At 39.9% G+C, this 16,060-nt stretch overlaps 1 protein-coding gene across 3 annotated transcripts in view; it reads left to right on the top strand.

Moving 5' to 3' along the window:
• abcd3a (ATP-binding cassette, sub-family D (ALD), member 3a) overlaps positions 1-16,060 on the top strand; it is an 89,518-nt gene that overhangs the window by 64,363 nt on the left and 9,095 nt on the right. For all 3 annotated transcript variants that reach the window (XM_077735900.1, XM_077735901.1, XM_077735902.1), the window contains 3 exons: positions 3,187-3,252; positions 9,048-9,137; positions 15,689-15,808. In XM_077735900.1, the coding sequence (XP_077592026.1) occupies positions 3,187-3,252; positions 9,048-9,137; positions 15,689-15,808 (276 nt within the window). The remainder of the gene's footprint in view (positions 1-3,186; positions 3,253-9,047; positions 9,138-15,688; positions 15,809-16,060) is intronic.

Raw genomic sequence — 16,060 nt, 5'->3', positions numbered from 1 at the left:
CATCTGGACCATTTTCAGACTCTTTCTCCACAGACCTAAAAGCCCTCTTCTTTTTCAGGAGGGCCCCTAGATCCCTGGTGACCCACGGCTTATTTTTGGAGGAACAACGGACCTTCCTTGAGGGTACAGTGTTCTCAACAAAGAAGTTGATATGATATGTGTTGCAGTGTATCAAAATGCCAATGTCTTTCCAATGTGAATTGCACAGCACCTCCCAGTCAATGGTCTCAAAACAGTCCCTCAGTACCATAATCCTTGGTCCATCTTTGTATAATCGTCGTGGTAGGTTTTTTTCTCCTCGCAACCGTTCTCCTCATGTAGGTGGGGATCAGATGTTGTGGTCTGAGCGGCATGGTGGGCACAGGGGGACTGAGCTGTATGCATCCTTTGTGTTGGCATACAGCACGTCGAGTTTTTTATTCCCTGGTGTGGCACTTTACATTCTGAGTGAAGGTGGGGAGAGTAGAAGCCAAGGGAGCATGGTTAAAATCACTGGAGATAAGAAGGAAAGACTCGGGGTGTGACGTCTGCAGCCGCAACACATTAGCGTGAAGCAGCTCGAGAGTGACTGCCGCATCGGCCGAAGGAGGTATATACACAGTTATTATGATGACGTGCGAGAACTCCCGGGGGATGTAAACCGGCCTGATGCTAACAGCAACTAGCTCAATGTCTTGAGTGCAAAGTTTTTCCTTCCTATGCCCGGAGCTACACCATCTGCTATTAATTTAAACAGCTAGTCCCCCACCTTTCTTCTTACCGTTCTCCTCTGCATTTCTGTCCGCCCTCACCAGCTGAAAACCATCCAAGGAAACGAGATTCTGGTGTTAGTTCATTCAGCCAAGTCTCCGTGAAGCACATAATACAGATTTTCCCATATTATCATTGTAGTTTGGTAAGCGCCGTTAGCTCTCCCATCTTATTGGGGAGAGATCTTACGTTCCCTATTGTGATAGACGGATCGCTGGGTCTGAAGCGTCGTGTGTGTCTCCTGACATTTTTGTCCAGCTCAGCCTCCTCTTCTCTTCCTTTTTAACTCTTCGGGGAGGACCAGGGGCATCCAGGTGTTGCATAGCACTAACAGCTGATCCTTTGTGTAAAACAGCAGAGGCATGGCTGCATGGGACTAAAAATTTAATGTTCATAATTTGCAAGGATAAACTAAACTAACTACATCAAAGACTGCTTCTCGCACAACTTGAACATACGTGAACACGGTTTGACACAAGCGACACTAGCGAGGATCTGACAAGGACTGACAAACACAGGGTTCAAATATACTGACATGGGTTGAAGAGACAATCAAAAACACCTGGGTCATATGAGAGGTAGCAAGCAGAATATACACCAGGGGCGGGGACACGACAGGTGAACTCAATGGACAATCACAAGGACAGATCACACGAAAAAAAAACTAAAAACCTGTCAACCCAATGTGTAACTGTTACGACTCCCCCTCTGGTAAAAGTTACCAGGGAGTTGCAACTACCCCAGCAGAAAAATCCGCCCAATGAGGATGCAGACACACAAGGCAAGTAGCATTAAATAATAATGTATTTACAACAAAGTCCACAGAAAACCTGGACTACGGGACAACATGGGTGACGCAAAAGATACTAAAGTGGAACCCTCAAATGAAAAAGGACAAAAACACCCTCCCAGACAGGTGTTCAAATGAACACCCCCAAAAATACAGGACATAAGGCCTAGGAGTGCCACTGTCAGAACTGATATTATAAAAGTCTATACATGGGAATAAACTACGTGGATAACTGCAACAAACTATATGTATACCCCGGGATGTCTAAACTTATCTCAAGTCCCCATGTGCAGCACAAAATAATTAACTTTATCAACATAAATATTCAATATAACAATGAATAGCATACTCACAAATCAGGTGAAGCTGGGTCAAACAACTTACTTAACTTTAGACAATTGGTGCCTTCTAAAGAAAAGTAAGGACTCCACTGTCTTAGCACCTGCATGCCAGACAGTCAAGCCCAGAACTGAAAAATAAGAGGGTTTAAATAAGAGCAGCATGTGAATCTTGATTGGAGGAGTGATGAGTGGTGAGTCGTCACAACTGTGTTGGCCTGGACAATGCTCTGCCTCAGGAGTGGAGCCACAGCTCACGGTACCTGCAGAAAAAAACAAACACAAAACAACACAACCTACTACAGAATGTATACCCAGGCTGACAGCCGTAACAGTAACATCATCATTCATTCATTATCCATACTGTGCATACTCGCACGGGTGGCTGGGCATGCTGTAGCCTATCCCAGATGATTTGGGCTTGAAGGCCACACCACGATGTGTCTATGTGGCACTCGAGCTACATAGAAGCCGACAGAAAAAGACTGCATGCGGGGATCAACACAGCACTAAAGCCCATCAACTGCCCCCTAACTCCTCTGTCCACCATCTACGAACCCCAGTGCCTAGGAATAGCAAAGAGCATCGTAAAAAAAACACATCCCGGCTTCCACTTTGTGAACCTTCAGCCCTCTGGCAGGCGCTCTTTGACTGTAACAGCCAAGACAAACAGACTTAAGGACAGTTTCTTCCCATGAGCCATCACCATAGTCAACTCGTTTTGCACCGTCCTAATCAAGACTTACTGCTAACCACTTAAGTCACTTTGTACCTACTTATTTACGTGACAATTGTTTCAATGTTGACTACTTTTCCATGTTAACTACTACCGTATTCATCCGGGTATAATGCGCACCCGTGTATAACCCGAAATGTGTGACTAAAAATTGGGAGAATTTTTTTTCTCACCGCACACCAAGGATTGCACCAGTATTGGTAACTGGCTAATGCTAAACACATGTCACCATGACAAAACATTTACTCACAACATAGTGGCTGCAGTGTGCAGCAAGGGGTTAAACGCCAGCCCGAGACGAAAACAGGGCACTCTAGATGGATGCCAGTGACATCTTAGTCATGGTAGTCTTTGTTACATATTTGTCCGTTGTCTATGTTAAATGGGCCTTAAATTGTAATCATTATGGTTTTAAAAAGTCTAAAATGTGTTGTTGTTGTTACCTGCAGAGATCCTGTCTATGGTATTCACTTGACCAATGCATGGAACATTTGATTAACATGATCGTTATATATGCAACACTTTGACACAGTTTTACTTCTGAAATAGTTGTTTCCATTTGTACTTAACAGCTTTGGCCTCTGTTTGGAGGACGGCTGACTAAACCAGAGAGAGGGAAGCTCTTCTATGTTCCACAGGTAACATATACATTGAAAAAAAAATTCAATGTTCATTTCTGATGACGTGGTCGTGAATGATCAAAGCTACCTTTTTTTCCCAGCACTCTGACCGACCCTTAATATTTTGTCTCCTTATTTTTATTTGGAAGCCATTGTTCAATTATCCTGCCAAGCTCAGAAGAGCATGCTACTTGTGGACAGACACACACCAATTTGTTTTATGTTTTAAAAAAAAAGGGGGGGGGGGGTCCAATCTTATAAACTGCCTAATCTGGAAGCCTGGTTGGTTCTTTGCAGTCCACATCAATTACCAGCTTTACTTACTCCCCACACCCAATTAGAATCTAGTTACAGAGGAAAGAAACCAAATTTGAACAGCACATTGGCAGACTAATTAAAATGTGTCTGATAAAAGAGCCAAAGCTTCATAATTTGCCCCAGACCTGAAATGAATTCATGAGCAATTACATCAACCAGAAAAGGTCATAAGTAGAATAACTATATTACAATGTGATTTGGATTTGTTTGTGTATTTTATGTGAATCGGTTAAAAAAGATCTCAAAATCAGCTTGTAACATAACACATTTTTATGTTTCAACTTTGTTGCGAGATTGCGGGAGTCATGCACTTTTGGGCATTTTTTTTCCCAAGTTGGAAGATTGACTTGCCAAAATGCAATTTAAAGCAGTGTTGTTCAACTTATATCACAGCACAGGTTGAGTGAGAGCGCGCTTGTGTCTGTAACACCAAGGAGTGAGATAATGAGCTGGACAGTATTTTATATGGTGTCTTCTAGGCTCCTATTTCTCAGTTGGCCTAGAAAGTTATTTCACCTCCGTCTTGAGACAGCGCTTCAGAGAATGTATAAGTGTAGTCTGTTTTGCCAACATAGTGATTATGAAATGAACGCGTAAAGTTAGATAATGTATATGCCGGCAAAAAGTATGCGTTTCAAATTCACCCTCATTTGATGAATATGGGTGAAATATCACACTATCACATGCTTATTGTTTAGAAAGCAAAACATGGGGGGGAAACATTAATCGCAAACAATCTAACTTCAATGAAGAGAAATATAGAATGTTAAGATGTACAGTGGGGCAAATATGTATTTAGTAAACCACCAATTGTGCAAGTTATCCTACTTGAAACCTTAGAGAGGCCTGTAATTGTCAACTTGGGTAAACCTCAACCATGAGAGACAGAACGTAGTAGAAAAAAAGAATTTGATTTCTAAATTAATTTATTTGCTAATCATGGTGGAAAATAAGTATTTGGTCAATACCAAAAGTTAATCTCAATGCTGTGTTATGTACCCTTTGTTGGCAATAACGGAGGCCAAACGTTTTCTGTAACTCTTCACAAGGATTTCACACTGTTCCTGGTATTTTGGTCCATTCCTCCATGCAGATCTCCTCTAGAGTAGTGATGTTTAGGGTTTGTCGTTGGGCACAGTGGACTTTCAACTCCCTCCACAGATTTTCTATGAGGTGAAATTTGGAGACTGGATAGGCCACTCCAGGACCTTGAAATGCTTCTTTCGAAGCCACTCGTTTAGTTTTTTGGGATCATTGTCATGCTGAAAGACCCAGCCACGTCTCATTGTCAATGTCCTTGCTGACGGAAATAGATTTTCGCTCAAAATCCTTGGATACATGGCCCCATTCATTCTTTCCTTTACACCAGGGGTGTCCAAACTTTTTGCAAAGAGGGCCAGATTTGGTAAGGGGAAAATGTGTGCGGGCCGACTTTTAGCCTAACATTCTTTGAACCATTAACATTAAATGCAAATTAACTTTTTGGGATTTTTTTTTTAATTACAAATGGCATACTTTTACTTTTACATTTTTTTTTACATTTAGGTTTTTACCGAAATCACAAACCACAAAAAATTAAGAAAACGATCAAGGATATCTAAGTTCATGTGAAACATCACATATTATTCACTATTATATGCTCTCTGTAGGAACAGTGCTGAAAACAAAACAATGATCACTGCATATTCAAACTGTGATTTTGACCATCACAAAAAAAATAATGAACTGAGATTTAAGAATTTATTCAACTCAGAGGACTTAACAAATATCTTGCCTGCACTAATGTGAAGGGTGATACTGGGATCTTGACTGCAGTATGTAGTCCAGGTCTTCATCGCACGCTAACGAGAAAAAGTCAAACTCAGTTCCTTTTGCCTCTAACAGTCTCTTAATATCTAATGAAACGTCTTCAATTCTCCGTTCCACAGTATTACGAGCCAGGCAAATATTGGCAAACTCTTGCTTCTTCGCGGGACAAATTTTCTCAACCATTTTCATTACACAGTCTTTAATAAATTCACCGTCACTGAAAGGTTTGCAGTGCTTTGCAATTAGCGTTGCCACTTCGTAGCTTGCCTTTGTGGCATTTTCATTTGACTCACGGGCTCTTGTGAAAAAGCTTTGCTGTGCCGTTAAAACAGCTTCCAGTTGCTTCACTTTTTCACCGCGTTCGTTCCCAGTTAGCTTGTCGTAGCTAGCATGTTTCGTCTGGTAGTGCCTCTTAATGTTGAATTCCTTGAAAACAGCCACAGTCTCTTGGCAAATTAGGCAGACACAGTTGTTTCGTATTTCAGTGAAAAAATACTCAAATTTCCACTTCTCCTGGATGCGGCGGCCCTCCCGGTCAACTTTCCTTTTTTTGTTTACATATTAGAAATGGGCTGGGCTGAAACAATGACGCAAGGGTCACGGCGGCCAGAGTGCGGCCACAGGGCTACTGCCATCTTCTGGTGAATAATGGAGTTTGGCGTGTGAGAGACTGAGGTTGTGGGCAAGTGTCAACAAGTGGAGACCTCGTTAGAAGTTAGACCTTCTTCTTTGACAGCCATAAACCTTGCTTGTGTGTAGGTTTATTTTCCACTCTAATTTGGAAATACATTCTTTAAAAATCAAACAATTTGGTTTTCTTTTTTTCTACATTGTCTCTCATGGTTGAGGTTTACCCATGTTGACAATTACAGCCCTGCTATCTTTTCAAGTAGGAGAACTTGCACAATTGGTGGTTGACCAATTACTTATTTGCCTCTCTGTATATGTAATAACAGTCGAAGTAAGGCACACGAGCCAGTGAATGAGCGCATTATTTAAAGTGACGACAAGACAGTCGAAAAAACATCGGTTTGTGACATAGCCAGCCAAATCTCAGTTTTACATGTTCAACTGTTTAGATTGTGACAACAGTCTAGAAGTTTTCCGATTTTTTTGTTCAGTTTCAGCTCCTAAAAACAAAAATGTCAGCTTCGCCAGAAGACATTCCCGAATGCACTCATTAATTAAGAGGATTACAGTCTTCTGAAATGTTATTTACCTGGAGAACGACCCCTGAGGTAACTTCCCAGCTCCACTCTGACCTTACGCACCTTTTCTGTTATTACAATAGGTGGCCCTGATTACATGGACGTCTCAACTTGTGTGTGCATGTGCATTGAGTATAATACATGTGTACCAAAACATGTCCACTATTGTCAAAACAGATGAGAACCAAAGGGTCAGTGGTGGAGGGCAGATCCCGCAGGTGCAGTGTTCCGAGCAGGTTCCCAGTACTCTGAGGTGTCGTGGCTCCTCTTTGTTTAGACTAAACAAGGCCTTCAGCAGCAATGCTTATATTTTCATTGGAAGCAAGTATGATAATAATAATATCCGCATAGTGAGCAAAGTTCTTTAATAGCAAGGCCAAGCTTGTACTTTGTCGCAAGGAAATGTTTAATAATACTGAATTAAAACTCTCACAATCTCCATGAAAATACTCTACACCCCGACCCCTGTCCATTGTTGTATCGATGGCCCCTGAGAGACGCTAATTTCATTATCTCTGAGTATGATAATTACATAAATTTTGCATGAGCAACATTGCAAACCTTATCTTGCTCCACTTATCTGAGGTTGAGTTGCGAGGGCAGCAGCTTCAGCAGGGAAGCCCAAAGTTCCCTCTCCCTAGCCACTTCATCCAACTCTTCCGGGGGGATGCCAAGGCCTTCTCGGGCCAGGCGGGGGATTTTCCCTGGGTCCGTCTCGTGAGCACCTCATCAGAGACTAAGAGGCATCCTAATCAGATGCCCGAGCCAACTCATCTGGCTCCTCTCGATTCTGTTTGAGCAGTGGCTCTATTCAGATGACCAAGCTCCTCATCTTATCTCTAAGGGAGACCCCGGATACCCTGCGGATGAAACTCATTTCATCCGCTTAATCCGAGATCTTGTTCTTTCGGTCACCCACACCCATAACTTGTGACCAGAGATGAGGGTGGAACATAATGGATCCTCTGGCGTCAGGTTTGCAATTAGACAGCCACAAAAGCATGGACACCCTTTGAATAAATCACTTGCAAGGAAGACGGGCGTTGAAGATCGCTTGTTGCAATTCCCCAATCCAGCAAGAGAGACTTGCCTAGCCAGTGGATTTGATTAAACCTCTATTTGCCAATTATGCCAAAATGGCAAAATAAGAAGCAAACACATGTCAACCATCTGTACACATTCTAACCTCCTCGTTTGGCATTAAATTGCATACCTCATGCTATAAGTTCAGCTGCTTGTGCATAATAATGAGGTGGTAATGGATCCGATTTTAACATTTCAAGTAGTGGTCAATACATCATATCTTGTTGGAATTTTGCCTTATATGACCCATCTACAATAAAGAATATTGCCTTAATCAGAGATTGGTCTAGTCTTTTATAATCTGGAAGTACTAACATTGACAAGACACTAGTATTTGTTTTGTGCCACAAAAAGCCTGCTAAGCTTAGTACATCATTTTGAAAATAGGAGCCACTATTCCTAAAGGAATTTCGAATCCATAATTTCTTTCTTAGTTTGAGGTTTTGTATCTTGCATAACGGTCAGTTTCATGTTTTCCATTTTAGTTGTCAAGCCTTACTGCATTAACATTTGTAAATGGAACGACAAGTCTCAGTCATAAACCTATGTAAGTTTACTTAACAACAACTGTACTTGTATGACTTCAAAGCAGTGGCAAGCAAGTTTACCTAGTTGATATTAACTGTCAATGCTTGTGCAATTCCTGAATATTCTAAATGGCTTCAAAATGACGCATGACAAAGTACATTTCACCCGCCCAGGGCAGAGCGGGAATGCCTTCCGTGCACTCCAAGTCTCTCCTGTCCTAAGGAAATTATCCCCTTGGATCCTAAAATCAGTTAAATAATCAGTGACACATTTTAGTGGCCGATAAAATGATTAATCAATTATTGCCAATACCTGATAATGGTGTCAAATTTTCCCCTTTTCTCTCCCTAACTGTTACCATATTTTTGAATGAACTGCCCATTCACAAATATATATCAAATTGTTTAAACAATGCACACGTCATCTGAAAGCTAATTGAGCATTAACTATGAAATCGGTGAAAAAACAATGTCAATTTGTTCGCTGCTTATTAGAGCCCATTGAAATTAAAAAGACAATAAATTTAAGACTGATTACCTAAGTGAATGGAAGGATAATACAAACAAGACAAATGATCATTGTGAGTAAAGGCATATGGTTACACACTTGTGAAAGTATAAACGTGAATCCATAACAATGGCCCTTATATGCAGCCACTTATGAACCACTTTTGTACTCTTAGGTTATTAGTACAAACTATTATGTGGTTTGTATTATTTTTATGTTATGTCATTTAATATCAAGTTTGGAAAGGGAGCTGTTCTTTATTTCGAACATTTGTATAAAACCAAAACAAATATATTTTCCTTAAGTTGCTAGAAACAAATCTGAATACATCTTAACAGCTGTACGTGTTTTTATTCTTAGAGACCCTATATGACCCTTGGTTCTCTGCGGGACCAAGTGATATATCCTGACACGGTCGAAGAACAAGCAAGAAAAGGAATATCTGATCAGGTGGCACACGATGCATTAATATTAACATTTACATTTTTGTTGTCGTTTTTGCACATGTCATCTCTCCATCCATAAGGATATATGAAGGTTGATCGCGAGCTACCATTCGATCACTAAGGTACTATTGGTAGATCACAGGACATTAAGATTTGATCCAAGGATTGGATTCGTAATAAAATGTTATATGGTACTTGAGCTGGGAAACAGTGCCATTGCAAGTCCAAGCACAATGCCTACCTACACTATTTTGGGTCCTGCTGGCTGCAGGTATATAATCAGCATACATAACTGCTGACCTTTGTCAGGGGCCCCTGAAAATAAGGGTACATCGCTCTTTGAAAACTAGATCTTTGAGCAAAAACTATTGAGCACCCCTGGGCATAAGGATTACAGGATTCGCGTGCATTGCTCTCACACATACCTATGCGAAATGAGAAGATCGAGTGAGTAAACGATCAAGTGGGCGGGCGAGTGAATTTGGGTGATGGTGGTTTTGGGTGGTTGGATGAGTGGGTGGGTGGCTGACTCGGCGAGTGGGTGAGTGGTTGAGGGAGGGTGGGGTGAGGAAGGGAGAGTGGGGGGATTGGGAGTGAGAAAGGGAGGGCCAGGCAAATATCGGAGGGGAGGACTTTGGCTTCACCTTCATTTTTTTGTATATATTTTATGCATATTTCAACACAGCAATTAAAAGATTGATATTTATCATTTTATTCCTCTCATAAATAAGCACTAAAACATTGCAAGTGGTTAATGTATCAGTCTCACAGATCTTGGGTCAGTCCGTTAATGTGGGGAGTTTGCATGTTCTTTTCTCTGGGTATTCCAGTGTACTCTCACATCCCCAAAACATGCAGGGTAGGCTGCTTGAACACTAAATTGTCCCTATGTATGCGTGTGAATGTGAATTATTGTCCATATCCTTGTGCAAAAGCAAACATACATACCAGAGGCTGGGAACGCATTAATATGTATTTTGTTCATTTCTATGGGAAACGTTGATTTGAGATACGAATAGTTCGACATATGAGGTCAGTCCCGGAACGCATTAAGCTCGTATCTCAAGGTACCACTGTATTATTGCTAATTGGACATACTATATTTACTTGCATATAAGCCACCTTCGCGTATGAGGAACACCCTTAAAATTGCCCTAAAATTTTACAATTTCTTGTGTGTAAGCCGCCCTCCTGATTCCCAATTTTACAAATGTGTTACTGTGTTACCTCGAGATACGAGCTTAATTCGTTCCGGGACTGAGCTTGTATGTCAACATTCTCGTAACTCGAACAAACATTTCCCATTGAAAGGAACTAAAAAAACAATTAATTCATTCCAACCCTCTGAAAAAACACCAAAAACAGGATATTGGATTGGATTTTTTTCTTTTAATTGCCATCTACTAACAAAGTAACATAACTAGTAGTTTAATATTACTAAAATGTGTTTAATAGAACTAAAATGAGACTGATTTTGTGGAAGGTAGAGAGGGGGACATAGAGGGAGGTGTTGGGTGAGCGAGGGAGACTTTTTGTACCGCTGAATCGTAATATAACAAATAAATTCAAATGAACTTAGATTACAATGCAAACACACTCAAAAATAAGTTTAATCTAACCTTAAACTCAAATGAATTTTAATGTTGTTTTAGATTTTTATACCTTCTCCTGGCCGGGTTGGCTATTTGCCCCGCCGCCATCCTGAGTTTCAGATGCAACCTAGCGATGGTAGTTTGCTTTTGTATTCCTTTCAAAATATTCCCAAAATGATGCACACAAATGAAGGTCCTACCAATAGGATAATGCACGACCACTTACTAACGAGAAGTAAGATATACTACTCTTCGAAACAGCGATCGCTCCGCCATTCGCGCTGAGTGATGGGAGAAAAAAAAAACACTGAAAAAAAATGCAAAGCTCCCCCCGGGTGCTCGTAGATTTCTGTTATATACACGAATGAGATGCAGCAAAAAAAGAGTGTGCTACAATGATAAACATCCTCATGTCTTGGCCACCAAGCTTTCTCTTATCTCAATTTTTTTCTCTCATCTAGAGATAATTATTTGCTCAAATTTTTACTTGTATCTCCAAATGCTCGTATGTCGAGGTACCACTTTACTTTGAAGGGAAAAATCATCACAAGTGGTATTTCTGAGATACTGCATGAATCAAATGCATATTATTAGGGTCAATATCATAAGTTAAAATGCCTGTCTTTGTAAATGCAAAATAGCAAATTATTCAATTTGAAAAAAAGATTTAAGTCTGTCTTGATGAGAACCTGATGCTTTCTAATTACAGAAATTAAAATTTTCTTACCAGATTTTGTGGCAGCCGTATTGCTGCTAATGTCAAAATATCTATTCTTTCGATGGTTCATATTACTCCAATAGTTGTCACTTTCGAACAAAAAAATCAAATGAAAAATAATCAAAGTGGAATGTTGTTTTATTTCAAAATCAAGGCTATTCGTGTCTGGCCAGTCAGAGCATGTTCAACTAGGTTTATACGGAATCGCCCTAAGTAAGATGACTGCCCCGGGGCCTAGGTAAGATGGCTGTGCCCCAAGCAAGCAGTGACTGGCACATGATTTTTATCACGTTTGATGCAAGATACGTATTTTTTTTCTTGAATGAACATAACATAAATGTTGTTTAGCATTTTATCTTTTCTATATTTTGAAGTAAATAACCGTATCAGCTGAATTTGCTTGCGGCGTGATATCATGACACCATTGCATCATGACATTGCAGCGCCATTTTGTTGTGACGTCATCATTCCATGATGGCGTTAACTTGCAGTTTCGTGCATGTCGGGTTTTTATGCGCATATAAGCCGTACGCTCGGTTCAGTCATCATTTTTGGCCGACAAAAGCGGCTTATATGCGAGTGAATATGGTAAATGTTACAAATTCTTACAAATTAGGATTTCTTTCACTTTATGGACCCAAAATGTTGCTATATCTGGAAAGTGAAAAAAAAACATTCGACATTTAGGTTTTGTTGTCCTGAAAAAAGATCGCTAAACCAGATCACTGTCAACAAGTCTTTTGAAATCTGAAGAAAACATCAAAGGCATGCAAATTCAGACAAAATAGGCCCACAAACTCAATGTCCACGACTGCATTGAAGGGTTAAATAATGTCACGTTGTTTAGAGTATTGTGGGATCCATAAAATATGCATGGTAAAGACATTGTGGTATTTGTACTTACAGTGCCTTGCAAAATTATTCAAACCTCCGCCATATTTCAGGCTTCAAACATAAAGATATAAAATGTTATTTTAATTTAATTTATTTTTTTGTCAAGATTCAACAGCAAGTGGGACACAATTGTGAATTGAAACAAAATTTATTGGACTTTTTAAATTTTTGTATCAAATAAAAACCTGGTCGCAACTCCCTCGTGTAATTTCTCTCTGGTGGCAACTCCCTCGTGTAATTTCTCTCTGGTGGCAACTCCCTCGTGTAATTTCTCTCTGGTGGCAACTCCCTCGTGTAATGTTTCTAAGAGCACTAGGCGGAGCGTTGCATTTTTTTGCATGTTTTTCCACCATTTATCAGTGTGAATGGCGTGTATACTACTTCCCGTTGGCAAGTGGTCGTGCATTATCCTATTATGACGACATTTGTATGCATCATATTCGGAATATTTTGAAGGGAATACAAAAGCAAACAACCCTCTAAGTTGCATCTGAAAGTCAAGGTGGAGGCAGGACAAATAGAGCCAACTCAGGTGAAGAAAGGTATCAACATTTACAACAAAATTTGAATTAAATCGAGTGTAAGGTTAGATTAATTTTATTTTGGAGTGTCTGCATCGTAAACCAAGTTCATTTAAATGTATTGTTACGAGCGCGTTGCCATGCAAAAAGTCCCCCCTCTCTGTCCGTCTCTCTCTCTCCCCCTCTGCAAAATCTGTCTAATTTTATTACTATTAAACACATGTTGGTACTATTAAACCACTAGTTATTTGTTGCTTTGTTAATAGATGGTGAATTAAAACAAATAAAAATGTTTTTTCCAATTCAATATCCTGTTTTTTTTTCGAAGGGTTGGAACAAATTCATTTGTTTTTAATTCATTTCTATGGGAAAGTTTCATTTGAGTTACAAGTAAATCGACATACGAGCTCAGTCCCGGAACGAATTAAGCTCGTTTTTTAAGGTACACTTTTTTTTTTCAATGATTTTTCCTAGATGGCGCCGTCATGCGGGAAACCAGTGGCAGTAGCTCCGTCCACCCTTATTTGTTTTCCGTGTTTTACAGCCCTTCTATCTTTTTTTAAATTACATTTTAATATTTCTTAATACATTATCTTTTACTTGACTTTGTGCTTTATACTTTTTACTTTAATGTTTTTACAACTGTCTTTGCTCTGTTAGCCTGGCTTCTTTCAGCTACTTCTTTTTTTTGAGCCATTCATGTCTATGCTGTCATGCACATCGGACTAGCTCAGGGGTGGGCAAACTTTTCGGCCCGGGGGCCACATTGACTTTAAAATTTTGACAGATGGGCCGGGTCAGGACAAGATAAGATACATGTAAAAAAAAACTGCATCCGTTAACAGTACATATGAAACATAAACAGAAAAAAAGGACTAAAGTATTAACATACTCATCACTCATCATTAAAGTATAAAGTACAAAGTAAAGTAAAAAGGAATGTATTAAGAAATAATAAAATGTAATTTAAAAAAGATAGAGGAGCTGTAAAACATGAAAAACAGAGAGTGGACAGAGCTACTGCCACTGGCTTCCGCGTGACGGTGCCATCTTGGGGAGAGAAAAAAAACATTATTTGGACAAGTCGACGGGCCGGATGTGGCCTGCAGGCCATAGTTTGCCCATGTCTGGACTAGCTGTTACAATACGCAGCAGAAGGAGCAACACCTCGGTGCCACCGAAGATTCGGAGCTAGACCAAAGTGCTGGGAGAAGAGGCAATGCTTCTGACCAACCATTACATCATGGGATAAGATGGAAGAGCTGTCGGCGTTTACCAGCAACCAAGTCGAAGGGCTTTACTCTGCTACTGTTGTCTTCAGCTTCAGACTACTGAGGAACTGTGTGGATAAGCTTGGGAGAGTGACTCTGCATATTTTCTACCTCGGTCACAGTCTGCAAAAGTTCCCCCATCTTGGTGCCGTTCAAGTGGCAGCCGGCGGCGGTAGCTCTTTCCACTCTTGCTCGTTTGTTTTTTCTGCTTTTATGTCTTAATGATTGGATTTGGTGACTCTTAATGATCCCATTTACTTTGATTTGCTTTGAACTTTGTGTTTTTGCTTTGTTGTTCTGTCTAATCACCCTCTTGCTTCTGCCACAGTCAAATTTCCCGAATACGGGATAAATAAAGTTATCCAATCCAAAATAGTGATAGTGACAGGCCAGAAAAGAGTGACAACACCGGGCTTGTGCTCCTGATGGCAACAATTTGTATTTAAAACCCACCTAAATCAAAATATTGCAAATATCAGACCAAAAGAGTTTCTGCCTATTACTCAATGATTCAACTCTCAGACGTTCTCGGCTTGTGTTCATGTTTTCAACCAGTACCATATTTTCACGCCTATAGGGCTCACCAACTTAGTGCGTCTCAGTTGCTAGTTCAATCTTTATATATTGCCCATACACAAGTAGCTTCAGCTCAATGGGCGCAACATAATGGTAGTGCTCGCATGAAACATACACTCGCATGAATGCTATTGTATAGCTTGCTGGCACTGCCGTAATGTTGCGTATATTTTACAAAAGGTGGCAAAAAACGGAGTCTGTTCTTTATTGATGTAATCAGTACTCACGTTAATATAAGTCAAAGCATTAAAACATGTACAAATCCATTTTAGTTAGAGTTGTCACTGTGAGCTTTCGTAAAAGTTGCCAAGGCATCTACAACCCATTCAAAAATTGGCCCGTAACTCGATTAACACTGCCTATCCGTCTTTTTTATAAATATGTTTTCCATTGGACACCTTACGCTCCCAAGCCATTGTTGAAACTGTTTTTTCAGTTTCCTCCACTTCCACTTTTTTGAGGCTCGCCATCGTGCTCATCCACCAGCATGTTTTTCTATTTTAGACTTTTTAAGCACGCCCTATGGGCATCAAAATACAGTATTTTCAAACAGATTTCATGTATTTAAAGAAACACATCCAAATTACTTTAAGGTGCTTCTGTTTCTTTGATGTGCCGACTGGTCAGCTGTTTCTTAAAGCATGTTGTGTTGTGACCAACATGATTAATTGACTTCAACATCAAATTTCTGGAAAGCAATTTCTCAACGAGCCCAGTTTTTTAATTTGTGGTGTGATTATCACTTATCATATTGAAGTGGCTGAAACTTAGTATTTAAATTTCAGTACATTACATTTGGTAAGAATAGTCCCTAAGACAAGATAGATGAAAGTAGAAATTGGCCGCCCAAAAATAGCGATCAGTTCACCAGGACAAGATAAGAATAAAAGCCTATTTTCGACTGACTACACTTGACTTTGGCGTCATGTCTTGCAGGATTGCACATTTTTAATTTGATTCATTTTGTTTAACATTACTACTAGGTATTGAAGGAGTACTTGGATAACGTTCAGCTGGGCCACATCTTAAACAGGGAGGGAAGTTGGGACTCGGTGCAGGACTGGATGGATGTTTTCAGTGGAGGAGAAAAGCAGAGGATGGCCGTAAGTATCCATTATGACTATTCTCTCAAACACTGTAAATCAATTTTCTAGTTATAGTTGAGTCAACTATATTGTCTGAAATGGACCTCACAATAAATTGTATGGTTACTTAAAACTAATGTTTTCTTAACCTTTGTGAGATTGTGGCTAACAATTTCCATTGAAATTGCCCACAGCATTCTTTTTTATTATTATATTTTAGTTGGCCCTTTATTCTTGATTTGTGTGTAGGATTTTTTTTAAATGATATGC

This window comes from Stigmatopora nigra, chromosome 16, assembly GCF_051989575.1.
Source record: "Stigmatopora nigra isolate UIUO_SnigA chromosome 16, RoL_Snig_1.1, whole genome shotgun sequence".
NCBI classification, from domain to species: Eukaryota; Metazoa; Chordata; class Actinopteri; order Syngnathiformes; family Syngnathidae; genus Stigmatopora; species Stigmatopora nigra.
Note: the sequence above shows the minus strand (reverse complement) of the source record. Positions and strands in the feature narration are given on the sequence as shown.